The sequence below is a fragment of the Agelaius tricolor genome, unplaced genomic scaffold (genome assembly GCF_023055355.1).
Source record: "Agelaius tricolor isolate 1412-34295 unplaced genomic scaffold, bAgeTri1.0.p SCAF_7, whole genome shotgun sequence".
Lineage (NCBI taxonomy): Eukaryota > Metazoa > Chordata > Aves > Passeriformes > Icteridae > Agelaius > Agelaius tricolor.
Window position 1 is genome coordinate 7,826,730 of NW_027269267.1, and position 20,650 is coordinate 7,847,379.

A 20,650-nucleotide genomic window follows, 5' to 3' on the forward strand; every position below is an offset into this window, starting at 1 on the left:
TTGTTACAGCCTCACTTGGTTCCCCTAATGAACAAACCCAGGTGGTTTTTGTCTGTCCCACCTCTGACATTTGACAGTAACCCTGCACTGTGGGGCACAGGCCACTTTAGGTTATTCCAGCTACAGCCCTGAGCCTGGCTGCCATCTGCCACCACACTGACATGTGCCACACTAGAGTCACCTGCTTCCAGAGCTGCACGTGAATGAGACTGCTGGGGCTACAGAGCTCAGAAACCAGGAGTGACGCTTCACAAATGAATAGACTGTGCAGTTCAACTTTTTTATTTTAATAAAATCAAGAATATGCACAGCACATGCAGTGCTAGCATCTAAACTAATACAATAAGCAATTCTAAACCTACAGTGACTTGAAATTCAATTTTCACATTCAGCAAGTTTAAATCCATTCTTGCATATTGGTTTGAATCCTTGTATCTGAACTGAAAATATTGCTGGCTGATAAAACTTGCTAAAATGCACAAGTCACTGATTATGCCAATACAACAAAGATAACCACATGTTTGAGGATTGCAATGTGCCAGACATTCACTGAAAAAAAAAAAAAAACACACAACTAAACAAAACTCACGCAACAAACATCTGAGAATCTGGACACTTCACATCAGTGTTTAGAAGTGTTTCATAAATATCTTAAGACAAGTGTATCAAAACCTTGGCATGTTTAATTTTAAGTTGCCAATTTTTGTTTTACTATCAGAAAGTTATGGCTATACTGCCAATGCCGGGTCTGCTTAATTTGACTTAAGAGTTTAATATGACTTAAACATTAAAAGCTCACACTACCCCGAAATATATAATTTCACGCATACGGTGACATTCAACATTCAAGTGCCAGTGTTTTTGTACTGTCTTTTGGTCAAGTTTCTTTAAACTTTCAAAGAATCACTTTTAGGCTTACAAAAATAAATATTTGTCAAAAATGTTCAATAAATATTACACAAAACTAGCAGCAAAAAGTATCTAGAAATCTGTCGTGTGCAAATAGTTTTCTTCCCAGCTATCATTCCCATGGTCCCAAATAAGTTTTAGAATCTATTTCCTTCTCCTTAAACAAGCTGCGTTCAATCTCCAAGAGACAAAATAAGATTGGAAGTTAAGGACACGCACACAAGACATATATAAAATTCTCTGAATGTGCAATAAAAGAAGTATTTTGTAAAAAGTTATGGGCAAAATGTACAAGGGCCTAAACCTAGACTTGAAATAGCACCATAACAAATGACCTCAATACTGTCAAGTGCACCTACTTAATAAAAGTTTTAGAACAAGGCACAATACACTTGAAAAAATCTATTGCACTTTAGGAGATTTTTGCCATTTTCCTATGCCACTGTAGATTAGTTGTTAAATGCTCTGGCCGCAAAGTTAGCACAGAAATTCCAAGTGGCAGAGGCATTTTTCTGGTGGACAATACTTATCTTTGGCCAGATTTAGCATAACAGACTATAAATACAATGGAAACCTATGCAACTAAAACTGACTAAAACTGCACTTTAATAGCAGAATTGAAACCTTGTGCAGTTTATGTACATTTCCAACCTCTGTGATCTCAGGTTTGTTTGTTACTCTTCTGGAGCCATTTTACAAAGTCTACAGTAAGCCAGTTTAACATCTCCACGCAGCTTGAACAGAGTAATGTGAATCTGCATTAAAATAAAGCCTGCTGCATAATTCTTCCTGTTCATACCCTCTTGACCAAAAAACATCAACACTAGCATGCGTTATTAGACCAAAAATTCAGTCAGGCCCTTACGGAGGACCAATCACTGCCATGGTCAGCCATTCTACCATTTCAATTTCATATGGCAGGCATTTTTAAAAAGTCTAAATAGATGAATTCTCCTAAAAACTATTTCAAGTTATCAGACCTTTAAACGTTCCCTGTAATGTTCTGCCCACATTTGGCTAGCTCACATTAATGATCTGCCTAAATATTGAAAAAGGAATTGCTGTATTTACTTGCATTAACTTCAAAAACAGTGCTTTTAATGTATGCATGTATCCATACATCATCTCATCATGACTGGAATGGCTTATTAAAGGCTATCAGGTTCTAAGTACCTATCCAGGATAGAGTGAGCAAATCAGAACTTTAACTTAGTACAGTTTTGCCACATTAGAAACTAATTGCATTGATATGCTTCAAGATGTTTTATTTTTCAAATCTGCAGATACCAAAAGCCCTAATGCAGGCTACCGCATAAGTTTTTCTTTGTAATATTATGGATGAATCAGTGATTCCTGTTTAAGTTGTATCACACCTGTGTGCCAAGGTTTGATTTTAGCCCAAGTTCAGTAATTTTTATTTTGTCAAAACAATTGATATCTTGAGCATTACTGAGCCAACAGGACATCAAAATAAAAGTTGTCTAAAGTTAAAGGCACAGTACATTAACAAACAAATGATCCTCAGTCACAAAATTATAAATGCAGTTTCTGGGTGGGGATGGGTGGGAGGGGAGTTAATCCTGACTACAGCAATAAGAGTCTTCAAAACCACCTTCGAGATAGGGCTACTTGTTCCTTTATTTCCATCTTGTGACCTTGAGCTCCCTTAAAAAAAATTTCAGTGGAGAATCACAGCTGGTAATGTACTGCGAGTTCTTGAAGCTACACAAGGTATAGTCTGGCTAAGTTACATGTGGTTTCCATATTAGCTTGTTTGGTGGGGTATCTGCTGCAAGCAGATCAGTTGCCCCACCAGTCCACCCCCTGGGAGTTATAGTTTCCTCCATATCCATCACTGTTGTAGAAGCCTCCATAACCACCACCTATGAAAGGCAAGAGAAAGTGACGCTTAATTAACTCTAAAGATTTGCACCTTTACCACAACAACCCAGGTATCTGCTGTCTATTAAAGAACCCCACCCAGCAGTACTGCCAAATGCACAACATTAAAACAACACTGGAAAGGCAGGTAGCATCAAACCATCAATCAGATAACCTGCACTAGATCCAAGCAGCGTGCTGAGACTGCGTGACAAGCACCAGTTGATCTCTTATTCCAAGATCACAGCCAGTTCTAGCCCAGCAAGCACTGTGTGTGCAGCTGGCCAGCCCCTCCCTCTCACCTCCGAAGCCCCGGCTGCCGCTCCCGCCGCTGCGGCTGCTGGTGGAGCGGCTGCTGCTGGAGCTGCTGCTGCCAAAGCCGCTGCTCGTCCGGTAGTCCCTGGCTCCGAAGCCTCCGCTGAACCGACTGCTGCAGAGGCAGGAGACAAACAAACACTGGGGTCAACAAACAGGGGGCATTCTGAGCACTGCACACGCTGAGAGTCATGTGCTCTGACTCTGGGTACCAACCTCAGCAGGCCAACAGCCACTGCTGAGGTGAGCACACTTTACAAGCATCCCAAGGCTACCTGGAAAGATCTGATTTGGTGAAATCTCTGCCTCTTACAAGATTTCCAACCCTATCTCAGTGTTTAAATGATGCATTTATGACTACATCTTATGATGTACACAATGAGTATTTTATAAGCATACTGCAAAATGGAAAACAAAAAAAAACTCAACACCAAACCAAATGTGGTTGGATCATGTTAACTATATTAAGAGAAAATGTTCTCTCATCCTGCTCCTGTAAGCCAGGAAACAAAGGTTTTTATCACAGTGTTTCAGGTTTCCACAGCAGAACTATTTTACAAGTGGCCTCACACCTTCATTCTTTTCTCTCTCCTTGTTTTGTCAGGAGGCACTGCATTACATTCTCCTGAACATAAGAACAGCTGCTTAAGGTACATCTCTGGCACAGGGAGGGGTATGCATTTCTGTGTTTTATAGATGCTTTTACAGTTCTAAAATGGTTTTTGATAACATCATTCTATCTCTGCTGTATCTAGCTGCTTGCTTAAAAGAGGTTTTATGTGTTAACTGCCTTATGAATAGATAGAACCAGACAGACCCTGTCACCTTTGCACACACCAAGCTCAGCTTCTACTGCACTTATCATCCTCTAAGTGTATTTTCAGACTGAGAAACAATAACAGAACTGTCTCTTAACAGACCGAATATACATCTCTAGCCAAAGCTGTGCCTCTTACCTCTTAGATCTCCCACGGCTGCCTCCTCCTTTGTGATGCTGCTCATAGGCCATGTTCTCCAGCCAAGATGGTACTTCTTGCTTAGCCTCCACAAGGAGATCAAGCAAGTCCTTTGTAATGTTTATGTTCCTCTCATTGAAGAATGAAGTGGCAAGACCTGAAGGAGATACTCAGTTTTGGCTCCACACAATCCAAGTACACCACAGCACTTAAAACCCATTCCACATTCCAGTTCCTTAGAGCCAAGCCTGAAAACACTTTTACAATTTTTTTTTACAATTACTTAAAAGAGAAAGCTGTTTGACCATTACTCCACCACAGCTAGTCACAAAATAATGTGGACTGACAGACACACCAGACACCAGGCTTACATGTAGTAAGGGAGTCTTTTGATGTCACTAAGAACATTACCCAAAGGAACTGGTAAACTTTCCACAGTGGCTACACAGCAGTGACCAGTTTTTGGTCACAGAAAGCAGCTCACATGCTTCTCTCAAGTACTTATTTGAAATTTATTACTTAGCCTATATGACTGCACTTGTCAGCTTAGGTATGAAGCACTGTCTGTGAAAACCCCAGGTGATACTCACCAAGGTTTCCTACACGGCCTGTACGGCCAATGCGATGTACGTACTCCTCAATGTCACTTGGCAAGTCGAAGTTTATGACATGCTTTACATTTGAGATATCCAGTCCTCTTGCTGCTACCTAGTGGTTAAATGATTCAGTCAAATCTCAGTAAGACTTCACAGGCTAAGAAATAGGCTCACATGCTTGAGTTTTACAGATTTCACTTACTGCTGTGGCAACAAGAATGGGGCTCTTGCCAGAGCGGAACTGGTGCAGCGCTTCCTCTCTGTCCCTCTGGGAGCGATCTCCGTGGATACTTGTACAGGCATAGCCTTCGTGGTACAGGAAGTCCTCAAGAGCATCTGCCCCCTTTTTAGTTTCCACAAACACCAGAGTCAAGGAATCTTTACCTAATAAAAATTAAAGCCCAAGTTAGCAGAAGAAAAGCTGCACAGACAAATATGAACTCCATAACCTGGTAATAGGCAGCTTCAATTCTCTGCCTGTTTATTCTAAAGTAACATCACTGGGGACCTCCCTTCCTTTTTTTATCAACAGACATCCTTACATCAACTTGATACTGGCATTTAACTAGTATCACTGCATATCAACAAAATACCCTTTCATTCACCTAATAAATAGAAAGTCTTATTGCTTGAGTCATTAGATTTGCCTATTGTAAATTTTGCCTCATCTGCTTATCTGCATCTGTTCTTTACCTGTGGCATTTAGCAGGTCAAGCAGGAACGATCGTTTGTCTGGCTCTTCCACCCATACTACTTTCTGTGTGATGTTCTCAGATGTAGAACCTACTCTGCCAACAGCCAGAAAGATGTATTCATCAAGGAAGTCACGAGCAAGCATCTAAAAAGCAGGAGGGGAAAAAAAACTAAATCAAATAATACTTTTTCCTTTCTTTCAAAGGTGAAATTTCTTTGGCTTTATGAGCTTTTAAAGTATTTAAATTCTCGTTAAGTACCTGGATTTCCTTGGGGAAAGTAGCACTGAACATCATGGTGTGACGAACCCCCTTTGGTGGCATAGTATCTTGTTCAACAATTCGACGAATTTGAGGTTCAAACCCCATATCAAGCATTCTGTCAGCTTCATCAAGGACTAGGTACCTAAACAGCAGTAAAAAAAAAAATCTTTAGAATATTTTTCTGTAAGCTGTGCTCCGATGTCTGCACTGGGTTACAAATTCTCAACTAGATGTTTAGACAGTCCAAAAGCTACAGTCTGAGGTCCTTAACTGTATCCTGCTTTAAGTCATTTGTACATGGACAAGCAACACTTACTTGCAGAAATCCAGTCCAATCTTTCCTCTCTCCATCATGTCAACCAGCCGTCCTGGAGTTGCTACAAGCAAGTGACACCCACGTTCTAAGTCACGGATCTGCTGGCCAATGTCTGCACCACCATATACAACGCAGGGGCGAACTCTGGACCGGTATGCAAACTGTAAAGCAAAGGAAGTTAGCACCAAAAAAATTCTACTTGAGCTATGTTATAATAATCAACTGTTATATCTACCTTTCTGGCTTCCTCATAGATCTGCACAGCCAGTTCTCTAGTGGGAGCCAAGACCAGTGAGATTGGATATTGCTTACGGCGCCCATACCTCCCATTCTCCTGAAGAAAAAAAAAAAAACAACCTTGGCATGAGCATCCAAAACACAAAGGGAAAGGAAAAAGCTACTACAGGCAGTATTTAAGACAGGTCATCAAGTTTAAGAAAGACCAACCATGGCTGAGAGCCAATCTGAGCACTGCCCCTGAAGACAGCTCTATTATAGTGCCCAAGGTTCAGCTGTGGGTTACTATGGCAATAGCTGCACAACCCTGGTCTCTATAACAAGCACTGCAATCCCAAACTTCAGCAGCAGAGAAGTAACAGCCACAGAAGCAGTTACTTCCTGTTCTGAATTTACCATGACATTGATGTGTGACCAAGTAGCTTTTGGTAGCAAGGGAACTGTCTTTTAAACTTATGCAACAACAAAACCATTCATTTAAAAAAAAAACTGGACAGTTACGCATCCAACTCCTCAGGTAGGGAAAAAAGTAATGCACAGTCTGGATTTTTTAAGAGAAACAGCTGAAGTCTTCAAGAAGCTGAGATGCTTGACTATCACACCAAAATGATGACAACATTTAAGATCAGCTACTGTGTTCAGTAGCACACATCAGCTCATGCAGGGAGGGAAAAAAATCCCAAACCTATGACACTGGTCATCGCTTTCGCAGGACTGGGTATTTGAATACTTGCCTTCATTGCTCTCAAGGCATCACCAGGACCATCTGCATATATCTGGCTCAGTATTGGTAGAAGAAATGCAGCTGTTTTCCCAGACCCTAGTAGAATACAAGCCAGTATAAATTAAGAGTTACTATCAACTACAGCACTAACCCTGCATCAGTAGCACACTCCCAGTAACACCTGCATTGGACTATGGCTGCTACTTGTGGCACTGGAGCACCCTCAGCAGCCCAAAACTCTGAAGCAAATGGGGCTTAAGACATGAACATGTCTCAGGACAAAAACAGAAAATCTAGTCAAGTCACATCTAAAGAAGATGCAAGACTAAAACTTAAATTAGCTCCCAACACACAACTATTTCTACAGTGCACAGGAGGTTTTACCTCTAACCTGCTGTAAGACAAGACCCCACTTCTACTGTGACTAAACAGCAAAGAGTTACTGACTTACCTGTCTGAGCACAGGCCATTAAGTCTCTCTTTTCTTTAATAATAGGTATTGCATGTTTCTGGACTGGAGTAGGACGGGTGTAGCGTGTGAGTTCAATGTTTCCCATGATAATTTCTCCCATGTCAACATCACTGAACTGTAAGATATTTAAAAGGAGTAACATCAGAATCCTTCTCTTCAACTACCATATAACACAACATTCAGTTTAACAAGTCATTTATAAGGTACATCTTGTTTAAGCCCTTCAAATAGAAATTGCCTATGAAGTTACAGTCACATAGGTACTTAGTTCTGTATTCTAAGCAATTCTTAAAAAGCCAGCCAAGTCTGAAGTGCAGACTGCACTAGCACACACTGTGCTTAGCGTAACACTGCCCATGCCTTAGCAGCTGCTCCCCAGCAGCACACCTCTTCAGAGGTTCACTGTTTAAGGACAAGTTACAGTTAAAAAGTAAGCTATGAGTGCTAACTGAAAAAGCTTACACAATTTCTTCCCTTAGTTCATCATATGCAACCCTCTTCTGCAAAACAGCTTAGCTGTAGGAAGGGAAGACAATGTTCCCTTCCTCCCTAAACTCCAGACATCAAGACATCAAAGCTACCCATGCAAAACAGTCACTATTAGATATATTAGCAAAACAGACTTTTTAAAAAAAACTTACACTTTCAATATGTGGAGGACAGTTGCTGCCTGTTGCTTCAACAGGAATATCATCATATTTCTCAAAGTTAATGCCAGTATTGCTTCCTGAAAAGAGTTCCCTAAAAACAAAAGAGTAAAGTATTTTTACTTGCTGGAATTATCAAATGACCCCCTCCCATCAATCAGTATTCCATGACTTACTGTTCTAGGCGTTCACTCGGGGGGAGAGGCTTGGACCAGTCATCCTCATCTGATTTGTCGCACCAGCGGCTGTTCCCACCGCCACGGTCAAATCTGCCGAAGCCACTCCGGTCATAGTCCCCACCTCTGCCACGCTCCTCGTATCTAAACACAGCACGAGAATCAGACCACCCTTCCCAGCAACAGGGGGCACTGACATGCATAATCCAAGCCATAACAATGCAGCACTGTATGCTCTGTGTATATCACACACAACTGTGGAACAATTCAGAATCAGCAGGTTATCTACACTTGCTTCTTGACCTAAGCACAGAAATTAGTCCTGGCCATCAGACCAGGTCACATTTTTCTGTGTCAGACAGGAGAGTCTGTCATGATTTCAGAGCTCAGTTTAGCTTAACACAGTGAACATTTTATCACCAGTTTTATTTGATTAAGCATAACAAATGTAAACAGCCATCTGCCAGTGGAGCTGCAATCCAAGTTGCTCAGTCTTTGCCATTTCTTTGTGGGGAGCTCTGTTCAAACCTCCTAAGCAGCATTATTTTGTATTCCCCCCACCCTTTCCTCTGCCTCATTCTACACATGTTTCCCATGTCAGACAAAACCCTCCAGGGCTACAATTTCTTCCTTTACTCCCCCACCGCACATGTGACCAAATACCTCCATTATGTCATATAATTATTGCATAAAGAGGGAGCTCACCTGTATTACTGACTTGGAAAGAAGGTGGAAGAAGTCCTTACCTCAACTGTTTAGTTTTTGGCCTGGTAAATCATGTTTGAGAAAAGTCTGGATACAGGACTAGGTCAGCTTTACTAAGTAGTCGGTAAAGGTCACTCTCACCACACTTGTGCATACAACGCATGATGTGTGTAAGACTGCTCAAGTAAGGCAGAGAACCTGCAAGAGTCTCACCCAGTTTTATTAACTACACTTTTTAAACAAGAAAAAAATATTGAAATAAAAAAAAAATCCATAGTGATGTATTGTGTGGGCTTCCCAACAGCTCTTCATGGTTCTCCTGGAAGTAGCCACCCACCTAGCACTTTGGTGAATGCTGAAATCAGCCAGGCACTACAGCTGCAGTGAGTGGCTGGTGGCAGACTACAGGGCACATTTCTCAACATGCAAATTGCCCATCTCTGACATCACGTAGCTTTAAAGGCAAGGTTCTCTCCCTCTCTCCTCCCCTCCCAGGCTCCTCCTACCTCATGCTGCTCACACCTGGAACCCTAATTTTAACATCAAGATTACAAGTGCAGTGCTAGAGCTGAGGCAGACTCAGTGTGCACACCCAGGCCAAGGGGTACTCACCTCCCTCCTCTGGAGCCGGTCCCGCGGTCGAAGAAGCTGGATTTGGAGTCGCGGTCGGAGCGCGCGCCGAAGCTGCTGTAGGCATCCTTGTCTCGCCTGGAGCTCCAGCCACCGCTATCGAAACCTAGCACACACAGGCAGTTCAGCCAAACACTGCACAGCACAGGCCTTTGCAAGAAAAAACACCTCTGCCCATGAAACCTTCACTGAAAGACCTATAGGACTGAATTCCTTCATGAACACAAGATGCATGAATGTTAGGACTTGTTCAACAAGGGACTGAGCATTTCTCACCACCCATCAGAACTGGAATTGCTCCCTGCATGCACAAGCAGGTTGGGTTTTTTTAAAAACATGCACCTGCCTTAGTACAAGTATTTCAGTTGCCTACCCCAGAAAGATGGGTATCAGAAGAAACTTTAAGATGCTGAGTCTTGCCAAGCCTCATCTATGTCATCTCTCCAACACAAATCCTTGACTACACATTTAGTTTCTGGAGGTTAACAAGGCCTCTCAGATCAATAAATGGTATCAGAAATCCAAACAGAGATTAGAATGTTTTATCATCCTGCAAGTACACAAAGCAATGTGATCTGCACAGACTATAACTAACAGCACCATACTCAGAGAACGTATATGAAGCTCTTCACAACAAATTAACCACACTGTATTTTTCCACAGCACTTTTACCTTTGCCTACTGCTGGTGCCTACTTATGTTAACTCAAAAGAATACAAAGCACCTCAGCTTGCCAATACCAGAGTAAAAAAAACCTCACTTTTATTTTGCTACCAGGGCCTGTGAGGTAGCAGAAATGTGAAGCTTTAAACATTGCTTTGTTTCTGGACTAAGAAATTTTAAATTCTCTTTCAGAGGTCCAACCTCCCCAACTTTGTGCAACATATTTGATCTCAGCTATGGGATTCCAGCAGAGAGTAAGTTAAATAACAGAACAGATAAACAAATAATGTCACTCTAGTGAGCATGCTCTGCCAGCTCCACAACACAAAACCAGTCCAGACCTATTGATGAGACAATAACAGCAACCACAGAACAAATTCATTCCAAAGAAAGGGGTTGTTCTAGGCCCAGTCTCTCTGAAAAGGTTTTGCTACCAGAATTACCCTACCTTTTTCCATGTTCTCTAAAGAGTGCCATTCACCTTGCTTCTCTGTTTTTTAATTAAGAATTCTAGTACCCAGAATCCAGAAATGTACAGGTCACAAGGGAACTTTAAAAACTACTGTGATTCGCTGTAACTCTGTCTGGATAACTGAAACAGACACCAAAAACAATCCATCCATTCAGTTTTAGTACCCAAGATCATGGAATACACTTTAAGACCTCCAAAGTGCTTTAAGAGCTTCTTAAGTATTAGTCCTTAAAGATATTAATTTCAAGAAGGTTTTTTGGCTTGTTTAAAAGATAGCTAAATACAGATTTTATTATGAGTAACTTTCAGGCCACTACAACTATTTGGATATGTCATGCTGCCATGGGATCTAACAGCAGTGGTACTGACAGAGCCATCCTCAGGGATACAGATGTAGTTTCTTAACAGTGAAAAAACTCAACTGACACTATTTCACATTTTCTACCAAGGAGTCAAATTTTTTTTTCTCCAAATAGCCTACAAAGTAACCTCATTCACCTAGTTCATTAGAGCAGGTGAATAACTCATTTCTGAAGCTGGTACTTTGCCAAAACTTTAAGGTAGCACAGCAACTTCTACACCAAAGACAGGTGTGCACATCCTGCTTCACCAATTCCAGGCCCTTCAGTCTGGCATTCCTACTCTGCCTTTATTTGTGGATCAGCACAGAACACAGACCAGGCCATACAAGTCAATTTGAAGTAAATGACAGGCATAATAGTCAGAATTTCAGACATCAAATGGTAAATTAAAACTGGAAGTAAATGCCCTGAGAAAACCCATAACAGACCAGAGATCAACTCCTCTAAAGTGAAGAGAATGACTACAATGCTGCTTAAAGACTACCAGGAAATTCCTTAAAATGTCAATGCTTTTGGTTTCAAGTAAAAACCTGTAGAGATTCCATCCAGCACATCTTCCTCACGGCAGGGATAAGAACTCACTAAGTTAATCAACTTCCAGAGTAGCTCTGTACTCCTTGCCCCTATGAACAGCATTACAGATGTCAATGCATCTCCCTCAACCAGTATTCTAATTCACATTTGGTAACACTCATCACTGCCAGCTCACTTGAAAACCTGCCACATAAAGTAGCAATAATCTTTTTTTTTTTTTTAAGATAGGAGGAACAGAATGATAGATTCCTTTAGGGAGGATAAGACCTTTAAGGTGAATTCTTAACATTTACTTTTTGATCTACTATAGATCAGATTACAGTTTAAAATCCAGAAGCTGCTTCCAGGAAGTTTAAGAAGAAACTTACATGACAACAAGCTTTAGTATCACCAGGTGAGCTCATGAAAGCAAGACAATTCAGGCCAGGCAGCCCTGCACACTGAGCTGCCACAGCTGAGAAATAAACTGCCTTCAAGTAACCTAAGAACATTATTTTTATGCAGGCTGTTATTTCCTGCAGTTCTGTACTGCCCTACTCCCCACTTACAAAGCTAATAGATTTGTACTAGTGGGACAGATCTGCAGCTAAGTGGAAGATTTTTCCAATCAGGTTACCACACTTATAAGGCTGCTTTAAGAGTTTGTTGTGTGGTTAAACACTACCATGCAAGGCTGCTGCCTCATGTGTAAGCTTTGAAAAATCTGTCACTAAAAATTCCAAGGAGCAGCCAAAATTCAGAAGTTCCAATGCACCTCAATGAAGGAATCTTTGAGTTATGTAAACAGAAGCAAACATGACTTTAATGGAAGTACAACTGCAGAACAGACTTCAAATCATCCTACAAGATAGCTCAGCTTTACAAGCCCAAACTCATAATGCTTCCAAGAGGATGCTGAACTGGAACTTTTCTATTCAGCAATTATGAACCCTGTCCCAGGAAACCAGGCAGATGCCAGTGGTACAGCACTCAGTCAGGTTTAAAGGCAATTTTTGACTATTATGTTTACCAAGGGAAGTTGGCAGGCAAAGTTCTATTAACTGGACAAGCCACAGGTCAGATTATGGTCTCATGACCTATTTACCTTCTTGCAAGGTGAAGCTTAAGTATTCAGAAAAGCCTCATGTAATCACACCCACAGTGCCATGTCTGAACTCTGATCTTGCACACAAGAAAGTACAATGCCAGTCCTACCCATAATAGGTCATGGTAGAAGTCAAGGTTACTGCATCTTTTGCCCACAAAACTTAGGTACTAAACATCATACAAGAAGAAGAAATCTATGAACAGCAAATGTTCACAACCACCTTAGAGCTGATCCCTGCTTTTGAGAAACCTGCATAATCCTTTAGATTTGGCAAGTCAAGTTTCTTGCAAGATTGCTCATATTTGAGGTCGGTGTGACTGGGAACAAGAGCACTGAACTGGCTGCCAACCAATAGTCCTCCTTTGCCCAGAACATTCAGCTCTGGTAACAGGCTGTTCATCCCTTGGTGCTTCAGGCCATGCTTCTTTACATAACAAAAAAACCCCAAACCAAACAAAAGAAAGAACCCAAACAACTCCAGAAAAACAAAACAAACAAACAAAAAACCCCACCAAAACAAAACAACAACAACAAAAAAAAACAAAAACAAAAAAAAAAAAAAAAAACCTGAAAACCCAGAAAACCCAGTAATATCTTGGACACATATGAAGGCAAGACAAAAACAGACTGTTCTTTCTTCAACTGGTTTAAGGCTAGAATGGAGCATTTCTCATCTAGTCAGAGTTAAAAGTGATATAGCTCCAAAAGCACTGTGAGATATATTAGCATACAATGACTGCCCTCCCACCCACTCATAATGGAAGTCATCCTCCTGCAGTATTGAGAAGAATCTGTGAAAGTTTACAGCTTTAGATACAGATGAGATCCAAGTCCTCCCATGCTACAAAACCTCAATTTTTAATGTTGTAGCACTGTAGGAAGTGTTTTAGCTGCTGCACTCTGGTGCATTTCATAGAGGAAATGCTTCTCTCATATCCACCCAAGCCACCAGACATGACAACATGTGCTGCAGCACCTGCCCCCTTGGGATCTTACACAGAAAGGTCATGATTTACTTCACTGAAGTGTTCCAAGAAACGTTTCTTCTGTATTCTGTTCTGTTTAGAGACTCAAACAGAAGGAGGAAGGGCAGTTTCTCAACATAAACACCTATGTAAACATGTGACCAAAACAGGTCATGTACTTCTTGTCTGCTTCACCAACAGCCTGCATTTCCTTCTGCAAGTACTCCCAGGGGCTACCATAAAAACTGCAGGAAGTTGAAAAAGGACGACACCTCTTTGTGTAAAGATATTCACTTACAAAGTGAAACTGTGCTGTTTGTTCATAATAAACAACTGATTGCTGTGACTTCCACAACACAGTCACTAGCAGAAAAACTAGTACCCACAAAATCCATTCAGACCAACACTCAAGATTACACAGCAAGTTAAGACAGGAGACTCCATCTTGCTTCAGTCACAGCTAATCATTACACAGACCCAGACGGTATTTCATCAGTTAGATACTGAACTTGAGCTTAGGCTATCAGTTGGTGAAGGGATCTAGAAGAGCACACTAAAAGGACAGTCAAGCAGTGAGCGTAATTGCCTTCAGCAGTACTGTCAGAACCCCCACAGCCTGCTCCTGGAGATGCCAGAGCCAGTTTGGTGCTGCCACAGTGTTTCTGATACTTACCCTGTTTTGAAGCTTCCCTGTTCCGCAAGTGAGGAGGAATGTATCGGCCTTCTGAAGGACAAAAGAGAGGCAGTGTTACAGGCCCGTGGGGTCAGCACACCCTGAAATGCTCATCTCATCAACAACAGCTTCTGCTTAGTAATAACACCTGCCTTTAAGGCCTCTTGCAGCATTTTAAACAAGAACCCTTTAATACAGCACTTGGTAGCATGCTCTCAGTTGAAGTTTAAAGGTCCTGCATACACACTTAGACAGCTGGTTTAAGGCACAGATGTCTTGTGTTCCTGACCAAATCCCACACCCATTTATGGGTGTTACAGTGTCTAGGACAAAACCTGTCTTCCTGGAACCCCTTAAGGCTTAAGCTGGTGCCAGATACTTGAGCAGCTCAAGGTATTTACTGTGACATTCAAGTACTGGCATTCACAGTACTACTACCAGTATTTTTCCTTCCCTTTAAATTCACCCATCCCCTCCATTCAGCTCAGATCAAACCAGAAGCCACAACGAACTGCCTCTGAATAGCATTCCTCATTTACAATCCAGAAACATCTGTCTGCTAAAGCAACATGAATGAGAAAATACCAGCCACAAGCTGAATGTGAATTCCTGGAAGACTCTCCCCTCCTAATATACTTAAGCCTTGTATATCAGTATCACTTTCTATTCAGTGAATTGAGATCAGCAGAGTTGACATTCCTGCTCTACACCTGGCATTTTAAGAAGACAAATCACCACATTACTACAGTCAGTGGCCTCAGATGAGAGGCAACTGACAATCTGGGACAGAACTGGAACACTGAGTTCTCTCCAGCTAATTAAGTGCCTCAGAAATGTGCACACATACTGTACCACTACAAAATTAAGTGGTTCTATCTCAAACACACAATGTTTTCAAAGCAAGCTTAACTGGCAACCTCCTATTTCCTCATCAGTCTCTGTAAACTTTGGCTTTAGAAACTGCTTTTCACAGCTGCAAGCCCCCATTTCTAAAAGTGTGTTTGTAAGCTTGAGAATTTGCATGTACTTACTGCTTGTAGAACTTCCCTCACTCTGAGAGTCTGAGGAATTCAAGTCTAGACCAGAAAACTAGAAGAAATAAGACAAGTATCAACATGTTGTACCATGAATTTATGCTAAGATACAAAAGAACCCTTTAATTTATCAGAACAAGCTACTGCAAATTTTTTTTTTATATCGTGCCAAATTAGGTTTCCTATTATTACTCAGGCTGTATCATGTTTAATGTTTTTATAACCACCAATAAACAGACACCCACACGGGCAGCAAGGCCAGCAGAGTATCTCACACCCACCAAATCACTACCACAGACTTCTGCTTCACACTACCTGCAGGCTAAAAAGCCCTTTTAAATAAAACTGAATTTCAGTCTATTTCAGTCAAATGCATTCGGATTTGGGTCACTGACAATTTTTTTTTTTTGCTACAGAAACTTCAGCAGAAGTAATGCCAATTTAATTGGGCACTTTACTTGTAGAGACTCAAGGTATTTTCAGCTGCATTAACACTAGTGAGACATTACAGTCTTCACGCTTGAGGCAACTACTGCTCCCAAAACATTAGGTGATGTCTGCCGACATCTTCGGCAAACACGTTTTTTTGGGGTGTTTTTCCAAAAAAAACAATAGCCTTTATAGCCTTCGGTCTCACAGTAAAGTTACCCAACAGATGTTCAGTTTACGCAGTGCTGGTGTGCCGCTCAGAGGTGTTAAGTCAAACACAATATGGACTCATTTCAGCAGAAAGCAGCGGGAAACCAATAAAGTTTAAGAACCAACTTATTACAGTTGTTTGTTTGCATGGCAGGGATTATAAACACGTATCAGAAAAATAAGGCATGTTTAAATACAAATAAATTTTGTATTGCGCAGAGGTATTTTCCAACATGAGCTGAATTAGTCCAAAGCAAAAGACTCCGATGCATTGTGCTTTCCGGCGCCCAGCTGCAGGAGCGTTTAATTCTTTACGAATTCTCCCACGGCTGACATCGCAACATCCTCTTTAGAGCTACCACTTAAAACGCCATCTTTCTAGTTGATCGAAGCATCAACGCAGCGTTCAAGAATTCTTCTCATTTTTAACAGCACTTGAAAGGCTCTCCACAATCAGCAAGAAGCGATGGATGAATTTTCTCTCAGTGGATCCCCGCGGTGGGGGCAACACTTCCCCGGCGCTGCCTGGGGCCCCGGTGGCGCAGCCCCGGCGCCATCTCAGTGCGGCACTGCGGGCTGGATTCCCGGCGCAGCGGGAGCGGCTAATCCGGCTGCCGGCGCCCGTCACGTGTGGCGCGGGGGGAGCGCGGGGGAGAAGGGAGAGGGAAAGGGGAGGGCAGGATCGTCTCCATGACCTACTTCGCGGGAGAGGCCGAGGACGAGCGCTGCCCCCCGGGCAGATGGGGCTCTTCCTGCCCCCGCCGCCTCGCCCGAGGGTTAGATAACCATAGATAACCATCGATCCCGCCCAGCGCGGGGAGGGAGCGGGGGGATGCAGGAATGTAAAGAAAATAATAAAAAAATGGTGCGGATCAACACGACTCCAGGCCCAACTGCGTCACCGGGGCCCGGCAGCACCGGAGCTCGAACAAAGGCGGCCGCCAGCGCCGCCTCCCCGGGGAAGGGGCGTCACACAAAGCGCGGTGTCGTGTGTGTGTGTCCCCTTCCCCCGCCCCGCACAATGGCGGCCATTGACCGCCCCTTCCTCCTCCTCCTCCTCCCCCCGCGCTGCAGTTCCCGCTGCGGCCGCCGGGGGCCGCTGCCGCTCCCGGCGCTCCCACACAAAGCGGGTCCGAGCGCGGCGCGGGGGCCACGGGGCCCAAGCGGGACCGGGGCCGGGCCAGGCGGCACCGGCGGTCCCACACCCCCGCAACGCTGCCCCGGCCACGGGGACAACGCACCCCCGCGGGAGGGGGCCCGGCGCGGCGCGGGGCCGCCGCACGGCGTTAACTGCGCAACGACCGAGTGCGCCACAACAGGCCGCGCAGGGGGGGAGGTGGGGGTTACCGCGGGGGGAATTGCGACACCAACGCCGGGGAACGAGGAGCGGAGCCCCGCGCGAAGATTCCCGACCGTCCTTGCCGCCCTCCCTGCCCCAAGAGCTCCGACGCGCGCCTCCTCCGGGTAACGGAGCGGCCTTTCCGCTTCTCGTCCCTCACCTGCTGGTCTAGACTGAGGGCATTTTCCACCGCCACATGACTCATAACGAGAGATCGGTCTCGGGCTCGTCCCGCTCCGCCTCGAGAAATGGGGATCCGCTGGGCCGGGAGGTCGCTGCCGTGGGTGTCACTGGTTCCGCCACGAATCGCTGCCCTGACTGAGCCCCCCCCGCCGCGGGCCCGGCCTTTATATAGGCCCCGCCCCCCGCGCGCCCGGCCGCGCGCGCTGACCTCAGCGCGCACGGCGACCGCCCCCCCCCCCCCCTCCGCCGCCCTCCCTTCCCGGTGCTATCGCGAGAACTCCGCGCAGCCCAGCGGCTGGTGAGGGACGCGCTCCCGGAGCTGTCGCGAGACTTCGGGGCGCCGGGCCCGCGCCGAGTCCCCGGCGGTACCGCGAGGTTTCCCCTCCCCCCGCTCCCGCCCGGCTCTGCTCGGGAGGAGAGCGGCGGCGAATTCTCGCGAGATCACGACACACTTTTCCCCCCCCACCCCAACACACAGCCTGCGCCGCGCTGTCCTTTTGTTCGCCGCTCTCGCGAGAGCGCACCACGCGCGCGCGCGGCCCAGAGGCCTCTAGAAGGAGGCGGGCTCTGGGTCACGTGGGCGGGCGCCGCCGCCATCTTGTCGCTCCCCCCTCGGTGGGCAGTGGCGCAGCGCGTAATGGCGGCGCGGCGGGGAGGAGGGGCGGCTGTGCCCGAAACACACCGGCCTCCCTCCTCCCCCGCCTGCCCCTAGAGCAGGCCTGGACACACCAACCGGCGGCTCTGCAGGGCTCAGACCGTCCCTTGTGCTTGCTGCCCTGTGAGCCGCTCACCCCAGCGCACTGCTGGTGGGTTCCGGTAGTCGCCACATCTTCATCAGCTCTTTCTCCAAACCCCTCAGCCATCAAACACACTGACGTGCCAAAGGACTGCCCTTGTTTTCCCTGTAGTGTCAGTTTTGCCAGCTATCTCTGCATCCATAAATAGCCATACCTTGGATTCATCAGGAGTTTTAGACTAAGTGTCTGTCAAATAGTTAACATTAAACTGTCATTAGGGAAAAAAAAACACAACCCCATTCCCTTCTCTCACAGCCTGCTGACACAGAATAGTAAAGCTGCTTCCTTGAATTTGGGTCAGTAAAAGCAGTGATGAACGTGCTTAGGGATCAGGACATGGCCGGGGCCATGAGAGCACAGGGAAAAGGACTCGGGGTTGGGCTGTCCTTGATCCTCACACTGCAATTATTCCTCCATTTCCCTCCTCCTCCTCAGGCTCCTGCCTCTTCCAAGAAGAAAACCACAGGGAAGACCCATTCTCCAGAAGGATGACTCGTCATGGGATTTCAAGACAAGACAGGACTTTTCCACAGTACTCACACATTCAACAGCCCATCTCTGCCTAGGTTTTTCCTGCCCTTAAAATTGGAGCTCTAGAGCCAAAGTCTTCCTGATGCAGAAATTAGGCCCAATTGTTAAAAATAGGTTAGAAACTGTTGTTGAAGTTTTTGTCACTATGAGACAAGGTTTAAACGACATTTAAGATTTAAATATCTACAAACAAGCGCTTGAATGAACAACACATATTCCTCACAGACAAATCACTCCATTCTGTGATGCTCTAGTCTTAAATAAAATATTTACCAGTCCTCTTCTTTCACCTTCCATAATATTTCTCCAGCCAGCTATAGCTCCAGAGTTAAAGATTTATGCTTGTGTTTCTTCCCCAGGTGCACCTATTTATATCATCTAAAAGCTCACAGGTTTCTTCATTGAGGCTTCCTGACAGTTAAAAGGAAAAGGTTTCTGTATTTTTTAAGAAGCTATTACTGGATGTAAGCCCAAATTTGGGGTGGTTTTTTTTTGAAAGCAAGTTTTAAGTAATACTTTTAATTCCTTTTCTTCTTACAACTTTGCAGACAATTCTAACTTCTAAACAATGGTGCCATTCCCTTTACATCCCTGCAAGGTCTGCAGTGTTTTACAAACAAGGGCATTGTTTGTGATAACTCATATGCATTAGAAAATTACATTAATTTATCCTTTGCTGTTTTAGAAGTATCACAGCAATTTAAACCTTGATCCTGCAGTCAGGGAAGTCAGTTCTTGGGGAAGTCAGTTTTCCCTCTGAGTTGCCATCTGCACTAAGCAGGACTATTCTCAGTTTCACTTTTAATTCTCCCACAGCTGACTCAGACACAATTCCCTGGAGGAAGCTGAGCAGCTCATGAGCACTTGAGTCAACACCAGAGTCCTCACAAGCCCTGCTCATGTTAAACTCAGATTTTGCCAGTGGGCTCAACCAAAACTCCTCAAAAGCTGACACTGCTGGGCTCTTGGACACTGAGTTCTTAAATCCCAGCAAGTTCCCAAATCTGGTATTCCTTCACCTGCAGAGCCCCATCTGGCAGGGGTTCTGAAAGGCTCCACTGAAAGCCCCAAAACAGCACAAAATGCAACTTTCTGAGTCTTAAGGAGGTTGTGTTAGGAAGCCAATATCACCCACTGCCACCAAGCCATGTGTGCTGTGAAGTCAGTGTTTATGAAGTTGTATCTGAGTTTTTGAGTGTTTTACCCAATGCTGACAGACACTGACCTTGTGTACGTGAGTTTCTTTATCTGCTTTGAAACTATCAACAGGTCCTACACTGCTGAACATCTTAACAAGCAGATTTCTCACTGTACACAGCTATGGACTCACTTCTAAAGAAAGGAGGTATTTCACTAATGGTAAAGCAGCTCAGACATCCAGAGTCTGATAAAAAATGATCCCACCATGGATGTAATTCTCAAGTCACAGTAGTGAAGACTTGGTTCTTGTTCTACACAGCTGCCTATGAAGCTAAGACCCCATACTGTATTTTTGTGAGTCTTTAATACTGTAAGATGGTAGGGTAATCAAAATATAAATTTAATGGTGTCCAGCCAGAAATTAGCAAAGGGATTTGGAAACAGTCTTTAGTCAACAGTAAATATCTCTCCTTTATATCAGAGATCTGTCTTTAGCAGCATAATTTCCACATGTTCCATCTGATCAGTTCCTGAATTTCTGTGGACATTTTTCAGCATCAAAAGGTAGAATCTTACTCAATGTGTGGGGCCAATGGTTCCTCTCCCTGGCATTGCCAGTGATTACTAAACTGTGCTTGGACAACATTTGACAGAATTCTTACAAAATACTCCCCTATGCTGCACCACTTTGAACTATCACTGCCTTTGCTG

The 20,650-nt window shown here is 44.2% G+C and overlaps 1 protein-coding gene across 1 annotated transcript; it reads right to left on the reverse strand.

Moving 5' to 3' along the window:
- Positions 1 to 266: 266 nt before the first annotated feature.
- DDX3X (DEAD-box helicase 3 X-linked) lies at positions 267 to 17,622 on the reverse strand. Its single transcript, XM_071430287.1, has 17 exons — positions 17,449 to 17,622; positions 15,308 to 15,365; positions 14,277 to 14,327; positions 9,503 to 9,626; positions 8,186 to 8,329; positions 8,004 to 8,103; positions 7,342 to 7,477; positions 6,901 to 6,986; positions 6,165 to 6,263; positions 5,930 to 6,090; positions 5,611 to 5,755; positions 5,351 to 5,495; positions 4,860 to 5,041; positions 4,652 to 4,769; positions 4,062 to 4,218; positions 3,093 to 3,220; positions 267 to 2,792 (listed from the first exon to the last, which is right to left on the reverse strand). The coding sequence occupies exons 1-17, from the start codon at positions 17,491 to 17,493 to the stop codon at positions 2,710 to 2,712; spliced, it is 1,962 nt and encodes a 653-aa protein (XP_071286388.1). The 5' UTR covers positions 17,494 to 17,622; the 3' UTR covers positions 267 to 2,709.
- Between the last annotated feature and the right edge of the window lie 3,028 nt (positions 17,623 to 20,650).